The following is an 18,405-nucleotide window of genomic DNA, read 5'->3' as shown; positions in this document are numbered from 1 at the left end:
AATGTGGTTTTCCTCACTCTTGAAATTATATTACAAACTCAGTGTGTTATGAACTCTCCTATACAATATCCAACAAGCTTTAAAATTCATTCATGATTTGGTTCATATTTTTCTTCACAAACACAATATATTGTCCAAGGCAACCCAGCTTCACTTCTTGCAGATACTGTGTATCATATACACAAAAACCTGGCTTCTTGTAGATTGTGATGAGAGAAACACCAAATCTCCATGCACTGCCTTTGAAATAAAAGCATATTTACTTCCATTGCTTTTCTACTTTACATGTTGAATAGTGACTACCAGCTACTAATTTCTGGACAAGCAAAGTTATATGATTTTAACTCACTTAGAGGGCAATAATTTTTTAATTGGTAAATGAAATAAGAACTTCATTAAATACACAAAAATGTGTACATATAAGATACAGTAATTTTTTACAAGATTTGTTCTATGATCTGTCACCTTCTAATATGTCAAAGAATTTTATTTCATAAATGTTCATACTGAGAAGCTGATCATTTTTCTTTTAATAAACACACAACATACATTAATGCATAAACACACATATATTTTGGTTACACCCCATTCTCTCTCACTTTATTAGCTCATGCTTATCATTGACATTCATTTTTTGTATAACTCATGCTTAGTACTGTGATAGTTATTAAGATATGGCATAGAATTACTTTCAAGTGTAATTGACACATAACGTAATGTATTCTCTTCACTTATAACTGTTTCATCTGTGCATGCACACAATTTGGAAATATTTCTCTTATGATACTAAAGAGACAATAACTTTTTATAAATTCATCTACACAACAAGAATTCTTGTCATTTCCTGTGTCTCCCTGGCTCATACATCTGGCTCTCCATCAGAACCAAGGAGAATCAAATAGGATTCATTGCCCTTTGTTTTGCTCCAAAATCTATTCATTTCCTTCTGTATAGGCATCAGGGCAGATGAGGGATGTTTAGGCAAGCCAAGATAGAAAGCCTGACATGATAACATTCTTCAGGAGCTAGCAGACAGTCAAAGAAACCATAACAAAGTAGAGCAAAATGATTGTGGATATTAGAAAAAGATATAACAAAAGCATGTAACTTTGTTATTGTGATGCACTTTTGTGTCTTCAGTCTAGTGTTGAAGAAGCTATTGTAGAGGGCAAACAAGTCTGAAATCTTTGTAATTTATGTGGTGAGATCTGGTCTCAAAACAACATTGGTTTTTAGATTTCACAGAGGAAGACATGCTGTTTTGTATATGAAAGAGGCACCACCACATCAATCCCCTGAAGCAACATTGAACAAAGAAAGTGAGCACAAACAGCCTTGAGATTTCTCACAAATGCCCAACATCCATCTCACAGATATACTGGGAACATAAATTAGCCCAGCTATTGAAAGTCTTAATAGGTAATTGATAAGAAATAGAACCATGAGCATACCATCAGAGCAGCAACAGGAAGGTCCTCCTTGTCTGGATCCTGCCATAAAGCAGAAAGGAATTAAAGCATAAAGAGGAATGCAAAGCATACTGGGGTAGGGCTGTATTGAGTGGGTATAGGTATAGGAACTTTGGTGTCTTTTGGAACACTGACAAAAATTGTATGCTGGAAGAAAGGGACTCTTGTTGCTTTCCTGATTTCTGCATCTTCACTTCTAGATTAAAAAAAAAGAAAAACTGCTCAAATGCTTAATATTATTTATAAATGGTTAGCAGATGGCTCAGGCTTATTATTAGTTGACACTTAGATTTAAATTAATCCATATATTTTATCTATGCTTTACTACACAGTTTATGGCTTGTTTCCTCATTTTGTGCATGTCTTACTTCAGTAGCAGTTGGTTGGAAATTTACTTTCTTGCCCAACCTTATTCTGCCTCGTTATAGGCCAAATCAGCTTTATTTATCAGACAATGAGAGCAATGCATATTCACAGTAGACAGAGAGACCAAAGCACAGCACATTACCAGGAAAATTGAAGAGTGAATGAATTTCTGCATGAACAGAATTTTCAAACCATGAGGCACAATAAACCCTACTTACTTATTTGATTCCTCAAGTATTGTGGCACAACAATTAGAAGATCAATAAACTTCCAGGGAATCAAACAACAACAACAACAGCAATAAAATGACTGGACTTGTTTGAAGACACATTAGCCAGCCTTCAAATGACATAGAATGGCAGGACAAAAACCTCATTTTCTTTTATATCCTTTTTCCACCAGATTTCATGTATGGCTCTTACAAGTTTCTTCCTATAGATATTTTTTATTCTATGTGTCTTTTACATCATCTATCTTGATCCCATTCATTTCCCCATCTTTTTGCATCTGTCCTCCACTCCAGCACTTCCCCCAAATAAAGCAAAATTTAAGAGAAAAGGGGAGAAAATGAAATTTTTAAAAAAGGGAAAAATGTAAAAAACTCATGATGGAAACTGTAGTGTGACACAGTGAGTCATACTGACAACTCCTTTGTTTATTTATCTTTAATTACAAATGTTCATTGAAAAGAGATGTTAGTCTGGTTCAAGGCCTCTGGTTTCTACTACCCTATTTATTTTAGGCCTTAGCCTAGATATCTTGCTGTCTCCTAGATATCTTGTAGTTGTTCTGTGTTGTACAGATCCTGAAGTTTGGCGTCTGCAGGTCAACTCCCTTAACATGGTCTAGCAGATCTGGTAGATGATGGAGTATGCCAAATTGTATTCTTGTGCCTGGACCTAAGTAACTATAGCTTTGGTCTACTACATGTAAAATGGGGACAACTCTCCCAAGAATACAACTTAGGTACAGGTTCACTCACACCTGCACTAGTAGGTTGGTTCCCTAGTGAGGTGCTAATCCTGCCCTTCAGAGTGTTGCAGTTGATTGGGTGTCAGGGAGAATGTTCCCATTCATATGACCACAGGATCAGCTTTCCTACTTTCCTTAGGTATTGATGGGTAGAAGGGAAGTCATCATTCCTCAGCCCATGTCACCAGAAAATAGATGAAAAGTGGGGATAGCTCTCCCATGCTCATAATTTTCTGACTGACTTTCTCACACTTTCATAGACAGGCTTGGCTCTATTGTGTTGCCCTGCTGTGGTGCAGGGTCTGCTTTCCAGAGTTTTGCAGCTGGTAGGGAGCAGGGACAGCTTGCCCTCTCTTGTTGCCTCAAGGTCAAATATCTCTGCTGCCTTTGGCATTGATGGATAGAGACTGAAGGAAGGTATCTCTCCCCAGCCCATACACCCATGTGAGAAATGAGGGTGGGGCTAGATCTCCCATGATCCCATTCTCAGTGTTGGCTTACCTGTGCTGTCATCAGCAGGATGATCTCTGCTCTTCTGCCCAGACAAAGTGAAGGGCAAGTTTTCCCATGTGTCACTGCTGGTCAAAGTGTCATCTCCCTCACCATCTCAGCCTACTCCCTTGCTTTCTTGTCTCTTCAGATATGCCTCTGTCTACAAGGCCTAAACCATTCTGTCTCTCTCCCTTAAAACACCATGCCACATGCTACATACTGTACCTATGTTAACATTGATAGTATCCATCTGGCTGGTCCTGCATGGTAGCATGTGGGCCCACGTTTTCTTCTTAGAGCATGAAGTACGTAGTCCCAGGCCTCCATGTAAGTATCATTGTCCCACACAAGTCACGCTGGTGGTTGGCTGAGCCATGCTTTCTCATCACAAAGAGATCATTATAGTGCCCAGTGCCTAGTGCCACAAACTTCTGCTTTGTGTGTTTGGATGCATGACATGGGATAGGGAGTTTCTCTGGAATCTGGTCAAGGGTCAGTGTTAGGACACCCCTGGCCCATGGTTGGTTGAATCTTGCCCATTTTGTAAATATTTTACTTAAAAGGCCTCTCTCTTACAGGAGTCATTCTTCTTGCTCTCTAATGACATCTGATAGATACATTGACACTCAGAATCTCAGCTTCTACACATGAGAAACAGTACCACACAAATGTGAATGCTAAAGACTTAGAGGTTCACAAATGATCATGCACATGAATACTAAAATATCTTTCTTTAATGGCTATCTATTACACATATGCACATTACAAAAGAAACATAACCATCCAGAAACCACCAGCCTGATAGGATTTGCTAGAAAATATAAGATTTTATTTAAAAAGTATATGTTTCTAAACATCCTATTCTTCTCTCTTGTTCTCTCTCACTTTTGCAGCTCAGTATCCTTCTCTTCCTCAAATTTGTTTGTTGTCTGAGGTTTCTGTCCTGCACAGTTCTCACAATCATTAAGTCCCAAAGAAATCACAAAGAAGTCTACATTAATTGTAAACTGATTGACTCATTAGCTCAGGCTTCTTATTAACTATTATAACTTATATTAGCACATTATTCTAGTATATGTTAGCCACATGGCTCAGTACCTTATTCAGCAAGGCAGTCACATCTTGCTTCTTCTGTGGCTGGATCAAAACTGCTGACTTAGCTTTCTCTTCCCAAAATTCTCCTGTTCTCATTGACCCACCTCTACTTCCTGTCTGGTTGCCCACCTATAATTCCTGCTTGGCTAATGGCCAATCAGCATTTATTTAAAATATAATTGACAGAATACAGACTGTTGTCCCACACCACTTCCCCCCCTTTTTATTTTTAAAGCAAGAACTCTGAATCTAATATCCTTTGTTTAGCTTTTCTCCTGACTATTTTTCAGCAAGGTAGTCACATCTTGCTTCTTCTGTGTCTGGGCCAGGACTGCTGAGGAATGGGCTTCCTTCTTCCCAAAATTCTCCTGTTCTCATTGACCAGCTTCTACTTCCTAATGGTTGTCCCATCTATACTTCCTGCCTGGCTACTGACCAATCAGCATTTATTTAAAATATAATTGATAGAATGCAAACAATTGTCCCATACCACTTGTTCATCTTAAATTGCTCAGTTCTCTGATTAAATTTATATATTTCACTTACTGTGTACTTTTCCATACAGTTAAAGCAAAGTACCTACTTAACAAAAGTTCATGTTAAAAGCACACCAGTCACCCTAGATTGTAGTAAGAGGTCACTTGTTCATTTCCCAGCTGCCCAGACTCCCAAAATAACCACACAGAAACTGTATTAATTAAATCACTGCTTTACCCATTAGTTCTAGCTTTGTATTTTTACATCTTAGTTTAACCCATTTTTATTATTTTATATTTTACCATTAGGCTCCTAGCCTACCACCAAGGTTTCAGCATGGCTGTCTCTGGAGGTGGCTCCATGGCTTCTCTCCAACACCACCTCTTTTCTCCCAGAATTCAGTTTAGTTTTTCTTGCCTAGCTCTATTCTACCCTATTATGGGCTTAAGACTGTTTCTTATTAACCAATGGTATTCATAGCATCATAGCACACAGAAGTGAATCCCACATCACCTCCTCTTTCCTGCTTAAATAAAAAGGAAAGTTTTAACTTTATCCCAGTAAAATTACATATAACAAAACAGGTATCAAGCAAGAATATACAATTACAATATTTCTATTTACTTTATCTTTTATCATAACTAAAAACATAATTATATCCTTATATAAACTATAATTATAATTATCAATTCATCAACTCCATCAAAAACTGCAGAAGGATATATTATTACCTAAGTAAACGGTAAGTGCATTGTAAGCAACTTCCAAAATTCTAGAATTGACAGAGACATCTCACCACCTGGACAGTAACCAAAGTTCTTCTGTATCATTGTTGCATCTAACTTCAGCCGACATGCCCATGTATCCAACAGACTTTTCTATAAAGCAGGAAATTTCAAAGACAGTTCTGCCTATATTGGAAGTCTGTCAGTAACATTTTTCTACATCCTGCAGAATGTCTAGTAGACTCTTTCAGGAAGCAGTAACCCTGAAGGATCATCTCGCCTTTAGGCAAGTTTAGCAATCATTATTCTGTGGGTCCTGGATATCCAGTTGACACAGCATACAATCAAGCAGTCGAGGCAAGAGCAGTTTCTTTCCCAGATGGTTAACTAACTCCATAAGGAGCCTCTTCAATGCCCATATTTTTTTGAAGTAATTGGTGCTGCCAGGAGCAGATGTGTATCATTGTCATGAAAAATCCTAAGTTCTTAAACATTTTAAATGCCATATTCTGTAGTCTTTGAAAGATTTGAAGAATTCCTATATGTCTGAAAAACATCTCCATACATCTAGAAAACCTAAGTAACATGACTACAAGCTTTACTATTATAAATGACTATCTATTAACATATATTTCTTAATTATACATTACATTTTTAAATGAGCTGGACAAACACAATACCTTAATCAAGATCAAAAATACATATACACACAGCATAACAAAATTGACCTTAACTTTGTATCAATAAACCAAGATCCATAACAATGCAAATCTCTATAGCATATTCCCTTTAAATGTAAAGAAACATTTATAAATAATATTTGGGAATATGAGTGTAGTTCTCTCCAAACTGCTTTCTGCTTTTTGTTGGCCAAAGTATTTTTGGGAGTGTTCACGACAACATTTCAGGGGGTCGTGGTCCATCAAACCACATTATCCTGAAATGAATCCACATTTTTTCATCCTCTGTGGAAACAGAAGAACCTCTTTTAAAAAGTAACAAATTTTTAGACCCAAACTTTGGAATCAAGATACATTTAAAATATATATGCTGTTTTAGCTTAACAACCCAATATAAAAAATATTTCTGTGTACTTAGCTCATTTACATTTGAAAAATTTAAAGAAAACACAATAATATATATAATCCAGACTCTCTGAATTTTTCATCTTTACATGGAAGAATATATAAGCATTTTTCTTAATCTACTACTTTTTCTACAAGTTTCCTTTGTCTATTTAAAGACTTTGTTTTACTTTTTTTAAAAAAACAATTTACCTCTTTTTATAATTCTCTATACTCTTTTTCTTCTTTCCCAAGCCTACATACATTTATCCAACACTGTGACCCATTTAAAGGTCTTTTTCATCTGAATTTGTCTTTATTGGGCATTTGTAATCCTTTTCTGAAGAGAAATGGTTCTTCTTTTTTTTAATGCTAAGTAGGCATGGATAGAGACAACGTGGCCCTGCCTGCTTGTTCGACTCAGTCCAACATGTTGGAGGAGGTTTTTTCATTGCCTCTAGGAGTTATTCTCTCTACCCTAGATCCAGGGTTGGGTCACAGAAGGTCTGTGTTGCCATTAAGCAAGTTGTAGCACTCTGATCACAAACCCCATTTATATGTTCCATAGCCATACCTTCAGAAGGAGTCAAGAGTTCTTGCTGGTAGCACAGCCTAGGAAGCCACCTTTTCAAAACTGTGTGGCTTTTTTTCTGCTACTGCTGAATTAGGAAAACCTCTCTTAATGGAGTTGCAGCAAGGTGCCCACAAACAGAGAAAGAAGCTGTGTTAAACTCTGGGGTTTTCTGTGTTTTGTTTTTTGTTTTGTTTTTTTTTTTTTGTCAAGAATTCCTTTTGAAGCTTTCTCATGTCCTATGTGGATATAGTCGATCATGTTGGCATGCCAATTGGTTTGTCTCCTGGTTGCCCAGCAGCTCAGACCCCAAAAAAAATCTCACAAAAAAACTATGAGGAATCCTACATCACAAGATTACTCCAAGTTTATATTCCTGTGATAGCCTATTGTTTTCTACCTTCAAAAAATACATGTGAATAGTAACATATGTCAAGGAAAAACATGAATTCCCTCACTATGTTATTCAGCTAAGACATTGTTGTGATTCAGTGCTTATGGACATATATACTAAAATAGATTGTATTGTATATATGAAAATTATATAGAAAAATGCAATGCATTTCCAGTGATAGATACGTTCCAAAAATTATTGATTTTTATATTACAGAATATAGGAAACTTGAAAAAGATTATTACATTTCTTAAACTTTCAAAATTGATATATGTGAAACATTGGGCTAAATATATGTCCAAGTCTATATTTCAGTTCTTAACTTATTCTTGACTATGAACTTATATTATAGCATTAACCATGTACATTTAATAATCTACATATACTTACATGCACATGTGTCTTATGTATTAGTCAATGATCATATTAAAATTACAGAAAGTCTATTTAGGGAAAAAATTGCATCATATTGATATTAGGACTTTTACTACAAGGTCCTTTTTCACATCATTCCTTGTATAAAAACATAGATCATTTTCTATTTCCTATACATCTGCAATATGTTTGGACAGTGCTTAACATACACAGAATTTTGCAAAATTTATAAATTACTACTAAAAGATAAATATAAAGAAAAAATACAAATATTCAGAATCTCTTATAAAAATCCTCTACAGTATTGAAGACAATCTCTTACATGTTCTAAGAACCCAAGAATTGCAACATTTGGCTTGCACCTCACCCACCACATCATGGACAGAAATGCTTGTCTCAGCTTACTGTTTCCCAAAATCAAGACACATGAATGGGCTGAGGGAAAAACAAGTCCAGTATCCATAGAAAACAAATTGGATATTTTTCTATGATGAGGTTTATTGTTCCAAGACTGAAAGGCAAGTGCCAGAAAGAAAACAGTGTATAGTAGCAGGAAGGCAACCACCATTTGTAGAGTCTTTATGTGGGCTGTGATGTTGATATCTTGGGAGCCTTTGGAATTGTTTTGTATGTTCTTCAAATGTCTCCACAGGGAGAAGATGAGCAAGAAAAAGGTGATCAGAGACACAGTAAAGGGTATTAGTGTGAACATAGTGTTGGTAAGTAAAACAAGTTTATAAAGTTTTGAATTACTTGTTATAGAACTGTGAGATGTGTTCAGCTTATATCGATCAACCCAGACATCTATATATGTGTTTATGACTATGATGTTTACAAAAAATATGAGCAGAGACACCAACAGTGTCACTAAAACCACATTTTTAACTCTCCACTTTAGGTAAAGAAAAAGAGAGCTTGAAAAATTGGCTATCTTGAGAAAATAAAAGACACTGAGACATGTAGCAAGCCATATACTAAAATGATTGGTCAGTATCCAGGAGGCATTAGTTATTCTGAACATTTTTTCAGTTATTAATAAAGCTGGACACAGCTCATATATCAATATAATTATGATTATCAACAATAGAAAAGCTATCCTGGAAATGGCCAAAGCAGTAAGGATCTGATCCACAACAGAGATCTTTCCTCTCTTGACCCAGCCCCTGATGTTCACCAGTGCCATGAATGCATCTCCTAAAATTCCTATAATGAACTCCACACTTAAAATGATTAATAATGTTACCTGTAGAACAGCACTCATTGTCATCAAAAGGATGCTTCAATTTCTACTGCACTTCTGAAGACTTAGAAATGCAAACTTCTAAAAAGTTGTGGTTTTCATCTCTCTTGAAATTATATAACAAACACAGTGTGTTATGAACTCTCCTATACAGTATCCAACAAACTTTAAAATTCATTCATGATTTGGTTCATGCTTTTCTTCACAAACACAATATATTGTCCAAGGCAGTCCAGCATAGCTTCTTGTAGATACTGTGTATCATATACACAAGAACCTGGCTTCTTGTAGCTTGTGATGAGAGAAACACCAAATCTCCATGGACTGCCTTTGAAATAAAAACATATTTACTTCCATTGCTTTTCTAGTTTACATGATGAATAGTGACTACCAGCTACTAATTTCTGGACAAGTAAAGTTATATGATTTTAACTCACTTAGAAGGTAATAATTTTAAATTGGTAAATGAAATTAGAACTTCATTAAATACATAAAAAGGTGTACATATAGATCCTGTAATTTTTACAAGGTTTGTACTACAATCTGTCACTCATCTCTTAATATGTCAAAGAATATTCCTTCCTAATGGCTTATACTGAGAAAACTGATCATTTGTTTCTTAATAAACATACAACATACACTAATGCATAAACATACATATATTTAGGTTATAACCCCTTTGTTCTCACTTCATTAGCTCGTGCTTATCATTGACATATATTTTCTATCTAATGCATGATTAGTACCATGATAGTTATTAAGATATGGCATAGAATTGCTTTCAAGTGTAATTGACACATAATATATTATGTTCTGTTCACTTGTAACTATTTTATCTGTGCGTGCACACAAATTTGGAAATATTTCTTTTGTGCTACTAAAAAGACAATAATCTTACATAAATTTATCTACACAACAAGAATCATTCTCATTCTCAGTGTCTCACTTGTTCATCTATCTAGGTCTCTATCAGCACCAAGAAGCTTTAGACATTATTTATTTCTCTTTATTTTGCTCAAAAATCTATTCATTTCCTTCTGTGTAGGCATCAGGGCAGATGAGGGATGTTGAGGCATGCCAGGATATGAAGCCTGGCATGATAATATTCTCCAGGAGCTAGCAGATAGTCAAAGAATCCATAACAAAGTTGAGCAAAATGATTGTGGATATTAGAAAAAGATATAATAAAAGCATGTAACTTTGTTATAGTGATGTACATTTGTGTCTACAGTCTAGAACTGAGGAAGCTAATGCAAGAGAAAAACAAGTTTGAAATCTGTATAGATTATGTGGTGAGATCTGGTCTCAAAACAACATTGGTTTTTAGATTTCACAGAGGAAGACATGCTGTTTTGCATATGAAAGGTGCACCACCACCTCAATCCCCTGAAAGCAACATTTAACAAAGAAAGTGAGCCCAAACTGCCTTGAGATTTCTCACAAATCCTCCACATCCCTCAGACAGATATACTGGGAACATAAATTAGCCCAGCTATTGAAAGTTATAGCGTGCAATTGATAAGAAATAAGAACCATGAGCATACCATCAGAGCAGCAACAGAAAGGTCCTCCTGGTCAGCTCCTCTCACAAAGCAGAAAAGAATTAAAATACAAAGAAGAATGCAAAGCATCCCAGGGTGGGGCTGGATGGAGTGATTGTAGGTGTAGGAACTTCAGTGTCCTTTGGAACACTGGGAGAAATTATGTGTGCTGAAAGAGAGGGACACTCACCCTTGTTGATTCTCTGACCTCTCTATCGTCACTTCTAAATAAAAAAAAAAAATACCTTAAGTTCTACCTAAACAGGAATTCTTCAAAATACATTATTTTCCCAGACAAAGAAAGAAATGTAAAAAGTGACAAATCCCCCACATTTTTTCTTTAGAACAAAATAGCAAATAATTTTCTAAGAAACAGGCCATTTATTAAATGACTTGCAAATTTTTTACACACATTTTTAAATTAATGCAATTTATGTTGATTTTTAATAACCACAAGTTTATTGCTTGTTTGTATCAAATATACATAACAAAAAAGGCTTAACAAATCAATTTCTATCTATTCTTTTCTATATTAAGATAATTATGATAACAATAACAATAATAATTCCCTACTTTAACCTTTCATTTCTACATTCTACTTTTAAATAGACTAAACTAAATTCTAGATTATCATCACTCTACCAAAAATTTAAATACATATATTCCTGAAATGCCTTTTTTTCAAATTTTTTTTTAGAGGCGGGTATCTCCCTAGATAAGTACTGCATTTTAATCATTTTCAACCCCTCCTCTCATACCTCTAACTCCCCTGTGTTCCTTTCTAGTCTTTGTAAGATTTACAATTTCAGACAGGTGTAAGATGAAATCTCAGAGTTGTTTTCATTTGTATTTCCCTGATGGCTAAGGATGTTGAACATTTTGTTAAGTATCATTTGGCCATTTGAGATTCTTCTGTTGAAAATTCTCTGTTTAGTTCTGTATACTTTTTTTTTAATTGGGTTGCTTAGAATTTTGGTGTCTCATTTCCTGAGTTTATTATATATTTTGGAGGTCAGGTCTTTGTTTGATGTGGGGTTAGTGAAGCTCTTTTCCCATTCAGTAGCTCCTTTTTTTTGTCAGAAAGGCTAAGATCAAAACCAACAATGATAGTTTATGCTGTAGAGGATGTGGAGTAAGGGGAACACACATCCATTGCTGGTAGGAATGCAAACTTGTACGATCACTTGGAAATCAGTATGGTGGTTTCTCAGAAAACTGGTAAACAACCTGTCTCAGGATCCAGCAATATCACTCTTGGGCATATACCCAATAGATACTCAATCGTACTGCAAAGGCATTTTGCTCAGCTATGTTCATAACAGCATTATTTGTAATAGCCATAACCTGAAAACAGCCTCAATGTCCCTCAACTAAAGAATGAACAAAGAAAATGTGGCACATTTACACATTAGAGTACTACACAGCAGTAAAAAGCAATACTTTGAATTTTGTGTGCAAATAGATGAAATTAGAAAACACTATCCCGAATAAGGTAACCGAAACCCAAAAAGATGAATATGTTATGTATTCACTCATAAGTGGATACTAGATATAAACAAAGGATATTGAGCCTAAAGTTTATGATCCTAGAGAAGCTAAGTAATATTGTGAACCCAAAGAAAAACATATATAGTTTCACCAGGAAATTGGAAACAGACAATATTGCCTGACAAAACTGGGAGCATGGGGTTGGGGGGAGAAGAGAGAGTGGAAGTTGAAGAGGAGGGGAGAAGGGGAAGAGTGAGAAGAACTTGACGGAATGGGATAGTCAAGATGGAGGAAGGACAAAGATGTGAGCAAGGAAAGAGATATTTTGATTGAGGGAGCCATTATAGGATTAGCAGAAACCTGGCTCGAGAGAAATTCCTAGGAATCCACAAGAATGATCCTAGCTAAGACCCTAAGAAATAGAGGAGAAGAGCCTGATCATGACTTGCCCTGTAGTCAGACTGATGACTATCTTAAATATAACCATTGAACCTTCATTCAGCAACTGATAGAAGCAGAGGCAGAAATCTGCATCAGAGCACTGGATTGAGCTCCCAAAGTCCAGTTAAAGAGTGAGAGGAATGAGAATATGAGCAAATAGATAAAGACCAGGATGGGTTCATCCCTGAAACAGTCTACCTGAGCTAGTGGGAACTTACCAACACCAGATGGACTTGGAAGGAACAAACATAGGACCAAACTAGTCCCTCTGAACATGGTTGACAGTTGCATGGCTGGGGCAGACTGAGGGTCCACTGGCAATGGCACTGGAATTTATCTCTACTGCATGTGCTGGCTTTTTGGGATCCTATTCTTTTTGGATGTATACCTTGCTCAGCCTAGATAGAGTAGGGAGGTCCTTGGATCTTCCATAAAGTAATGTGCCTTACCCTCTCAGAGGATTGAATGGAGGCTGAGTAGGAGGGTATATGGAGGGAATGGGAGAAGGGGAGGCAGTGGGAACTTGAATTGTTATGTATAATGAAAATAAATAGTTTGCTTTTTTAAAAAAATGAATATAAAAAAATTTACAACTTCTTCCTCTTTAATTTTTACTCTCACATATATGTATATATTCATATACATTCAAAAATATACATATATATTTGAATGCAATCAGATGATTTTTTTAGTGTTACTCATATGTACATATGTTTAGGGTGGATCACTTGAAATTGGATTACCTGTGAGGATCCTCATTCCTGGAAAAGACTGGTTTTCTTTCTCTGAGAAACTATTAATTATCTGTAGCTTTTATCCATAGCTGGGGCCTTGAGAGATTCAGTCTCTCTTTCACCTTAGAATATTAATTGGTGATGTTATTATACAGAACTTGCTTAGCTGATCATATTTTTGATATTTCATCCATGTAGATTTTCTTTCACATGCAAAAGACACTATCCTGTAGCAGATGTCCTGATCCTCTGGCTCTTACAATCTTTCCACCACCTTTTATGCAATGTTTCCTGAACCTTTGGTGTATGGGTTGTATTGTAGATATATTTATTTAGAATATGCACCCAGTGATCAGCTATTCCCTAGGGTTTTTTTAAGTTATGTTATTTTGTCCTACAGAATAGATTTTTATTGATAAACTGGTACAAGATTGATAAATAAGAATGATACTTAAATGCATTTATATAGATAGATGATGATGAAGATAGATAGATAGATAGATGATAGATAGATAGATAGATAGATAGATAGATAGATAGATAGATAGATAGATAGATAGACAGGTAGATGATAAATGAGAGGTATGTTATGATAGATAAATAGATGATAGATAAATAGACAGACAGATGGGTGCATATAGACAAATGGATAGACAGGCAGACAAGCAGATACGAAGGCTGAACTTATTCAATTATTTAGCTATGTTCTCAGCGAACTTGTGTGAGATCTTCAGCAAGGTAAGCATAACACAACTCTTACAATTTCTAAAATCAAACCTTTGTTTACCCTAATGTTTATATTTTAGGAAAAAGGTAAAACTAGAAATAGATTGAATATTGTGTTTACTAGACAAAGATGTAAACTAGGAGAGTAGAGTGTTCTGGAAATGAGTCTCCTCCAGTTCTCCTTAATAAAGCATGATGAATATGAGCACAGACTGTACAGATTCTCCAATTATCCAGTCAAGGCCAAAGTCATGGAAGTGGTGAGAATAACAGCTTAAGAACTCATTTCATGATCAAATAGCCAAGTAACATTTGATGTTTGAAAAAAAGTAAATAGATGAACTATATGGTGAAACAAAGGTCAGCCTCATCTATGTGATAAGAACCTGTCTCAAAAAAAAAGCAATAATTGGAGAAAGGGAGACAGAGAGAGAGAGACAGAGACAGAGAGACAGAAACTGAAAAGCTGGGAAGCTGGGAGTTATTCTCAGGTTGATCCTTAAAAATAAATGCTCAAGTCCTTTAGTCTGCTAATTAAATGAACCAGAGATTAAGAATATCTAAATCCCCTTGATAAAAGACCTTGAAAATGACCCCTTGATAAATGGCCTTGAATATCCAGAATAGTTTAAATTAAGCCCAGTGAAGTATTTGTGCAATGTTCTTAAGATACTATATAGAAGAAAATATTTCACTAAGGAAAATCAAAGTCCACACTCTCTGGAACTACGGAATGTTCATTCAAATGACAGTTATTTGGGGACTTAGAAAATCTATGGATTAAGTTGCAGTTTTGACTCATGTCCAGTGTACAGTGATCTATAAAGTTTTGACCTATTTATATAATGATGAATATATCATTGAAATGCACATATGTGGCTGTTGCCTAAAGCCTCACTGTAGCAGTCTGAATGAAAATGTCCCACAGAGAAGGAGAGGGTTCTATAACTGGCACAATGTATTGCTCATGTGCTCTACTTAGATTCAAATCAGCTATAGCACTATTTGCTGTGACAAGATCACTGCAGGGTTCTCTGGAACATTCATATGAAAAATGATCCCCAGACTCCAACTGAATTTTACAGAATCAGCTCTTAAGAAGAGGAGTGATCTGTGCCTACGAAACAAAGAAAAAAAAAGAACAAAACTATAAATCAAAACTGGTCCTCAATATCTCCCTTGGGGAATGTCATTCAGTGATTTTTATGAATCAGGTATTAATATATCAAGTCACTATTTAAGTGACACAAAATGCTGACTAATTTGTACTCAAATCTTAGTAAGTGCTCATATAGACTAACTCATATTGTCTTGTATAACCAAGATTATCACTTCATTTTAAATTAGTGTGGAATTATATGCTGTAAACACGTAATCTGACTTCATAAAGGACCAAAAAAAGACTGGGTGATGTAAGACACAAGGTATATGTATTGGCTCTACTTGGGTAGACTCTAGTCAAAGGATAAGACCCAAGAGATCTGAGAACACAGAATGTTGCTGTCTCTCTCTTCCAAAACTTAATTCTAGGTCTGCTTTTCATCCAGTGCTCCACTACAGAAGTTCTGAAAGCTCTGAGTCTTCCTATGATGGCCTCACTGCAGTTCTCAGTCCACTGTGATGTGGTCACCAGAAGAATTATCTTCCCTTCCATTATTCCACATCTTTGACTCAATTTCCCGGGCTCCATCCACTTCTGCACAGGTTTCTCTTCGCAAAGAAATGGTATCACATTATTGCCACAACACAGATCTGGGTTTAAACATCCAAGCTAAGCTAACCATTGGACTATACAGTTTTAATTGTCCAGTTTTCAGTGAGCTTACAGTATGGAAGCTTTGGAAAGGTTATTAGAAGACAGTGTAGTAGCAAGGAGGCTGCTGTGGCTCCATAAGTATCTCAGTGGTAGAAGATTTGTCTGCCTTGATAAAGGGCCAGTATTTTATCTTTAGAGACCCTCCAAAAAAGAAAAAATAAACAAAGAAGGTCACTTGCTAACTAGATTATATAATATCAAACGGTATTTTGTACATAAAAAAGGCAACAAGAAAGTATAGTGGCACTAACATTATTTACAGTAGAAAAAATATATACAACTGAATCAAACCTTTTATAGATGTATTAAGAAGCATCATATTGATATGAGTGACATCTGTTTTGCCTTTTCAACAGAACTGTATTTCACACTCCTGCCATAGCTACACATGGTTGTAATCTGCAAACATTCTCCTTCAAATTCTGGGAAAGGCAGATTTTATATGAGAAATATTTTCACTTGTAAAAGCTTATAACTTTAAAATGAACAGACCTCAAAATTTTATGCTGCACACAGATTTCACGATGTGCTTTTGTTTGCTTTTCAAGACGCAAACAAAACTGGTGTGTGAGGTGATGCTTTTGATATGCTAAAAGAGATGGATGAAAAACATGAATAATTCAGGTCCTGAAGTGATCTGCCTTTACTTTTGTATGACAGTGATAAAATTTCACAAGATGCCAATATAAAAAAACAGATCACAGTTTGCAATACCTCCATATGGACTGTGGTGCTAGGGGATCTAACATCCTTTGTCAGAGCCAAATCTTCCTTGTATGTTTACACACAAAGTGGGTTAACAACAGAGACCAGTTCAGGAAGGCAAGACAGGGTGATGTCAAGAGTGAGAACAGTCACACAGTCACATGTGAAAAGCTGTCACGCTCTTCATTTGTTTCTTTCAAGTCACAATGTTTACATCCTCACTCACCCGAGCAAACATGTCTGTGTTTAACACACAAAAGAAATCCAAAAAATTAGGCAATCAAAGTCTCCAAATATAACAATTTCAAGTCTCTTCTTTGGGTGAAGACTAACCTGTTATTTTTTTATAAAAACACATATAAACAGCAAATAAAATAATCTGAGTGTTGTCTAAAGACAGGTACTAAAACAATTGGTTGTCTCCAGGCAATCTGATCAACAGTTCTTTTCTAGCTGTGTGTGTGTGTGTGTGTGTGTGTGTGTCTGTGTCTGCGTGTGTCTGTGTGTATGTATTAAACACAGTAAAAGGCCAATATATTAGTCATACCACTGCCTGAGAAAAGCAGATAGCAGCCATGGCAGACCCTCAAAATGTCAGAAAATAGTCTTCTTTCTTCAAATTGTTTTGTTAGGAATTTTGTCAAATAAACTTAAAAAGTAATCAGTACAGTTTCTAACGATTCAAACAAATCAAAGCAATGCCTACACCTTCTTGTGTGCACATTACTCAGGTATCAAAGGTAATAAGAAGTCTATATGTCTTTGCACAAACATGTCACATACTTTAGCCATTCTCTTTACCAGGCTGTGTATGCAGCTTCTTTTAGTTGTGTCCTCTGAATCCAGTGAAAGCATCCCCCTTGTAGGGCTTGTGAGCCTGGCTCCCCTGCCACAGACTCCAATCCTCCACACAGGAAAGAGCATCATACTCATGTAAGCTGTAAAGTTCACAGAGGAGCTTCTGTAAACAGTAGAATATCTTCCTCTTGTGATAGACAATTACACAGGTATACATTTTATAGCACTTATTTCTCATCAAATTATCACTAAAGAACATAGGAAGAATGACCTCTATATTCCTATTTTCAATGAATAAACTTAAATCCAACAGTCTTAAAAGGTTTATTGGTCAAAAAAAAGAAAAGCTGTGAAGAAAGAATCTTACTCTTCTAAACATTCATACTGCTTGGCCTCACTAAAGCTTTAGTAATATTTCACACAGGGTGTGCAACCATTCAGTCATGCTCAACTCCCTGCCCTTCTCATCTTCAACCCAGTTCATGTTAAAGTGGTTATTTATTTCGTTAAATTTATGCATTTTACTTTCATTTGAATACTAATAATATACATATGCAATAGGAGTTCATATTAATCATGTTAGTTACTTTTAAGTTACTATAAATTTTGATTCCTGTGGTATTTGTTTGTTTTCCAGTTTAGAGAAATAAAAAAACCATGGTCAAAGAAGCATCAGCTCTCCACTGTGATAATTAATCAACACCCTATCATCCACATGATCTGGCATTCATTAGCAGAGAATTATACTTCATACATAAAAACTACACAGAAAAATGCATTGTATTTCCTAGGGATAAATACATCCCAGAAATTCTTGGATCTCACATTAAATAATGTAGGTAGAAAGCATGAAATTATAGAATTACTATATTTTAAAATTTTATTTCTCCTTATTATGTACATGAATGTGTGTGAG

At 35.6% G+C, this 18,405-nt stretch overlaps 1 protein-coding gene across 1 annotated transcript; it reads right to left on the bottom strand.

Moving 5' to 3' along the window:
* Positions 1-8,283: 8,283 nt before the first annotated feature.
* Positions 8,284-9,261, bottom strand: LOC125399339 (taste receptor type 2 member 140-like). Its single transcript, XM_087903910.1, has one exon. The coding sequence runs from the start codon at positions 9,259-9,261 to the stop codon at positions 8,284-8,286; it is 978 nt and encodes a 325-aa protein (XP_087760036.1).
* Positions 9,262-18,405: the final 9,144 nt, after the last annotated feature.

This window comes from Myodes glareolus, chromosome 3, assembly GCF_982192425.1.
Source record: "Myodes glareolus chromosome 3, mMyoGla1.1, whole genome shotgun sequence".
Taxonomy (NCBI): Eukaryota; Metazoa; Chordata; class Mammalia; order Rodentia; family Cricetidae; genus Myodes; species Myodes glareolus.
This window is presented reverse-complemented; position numbering and strand designations above follow the sequence as displayed.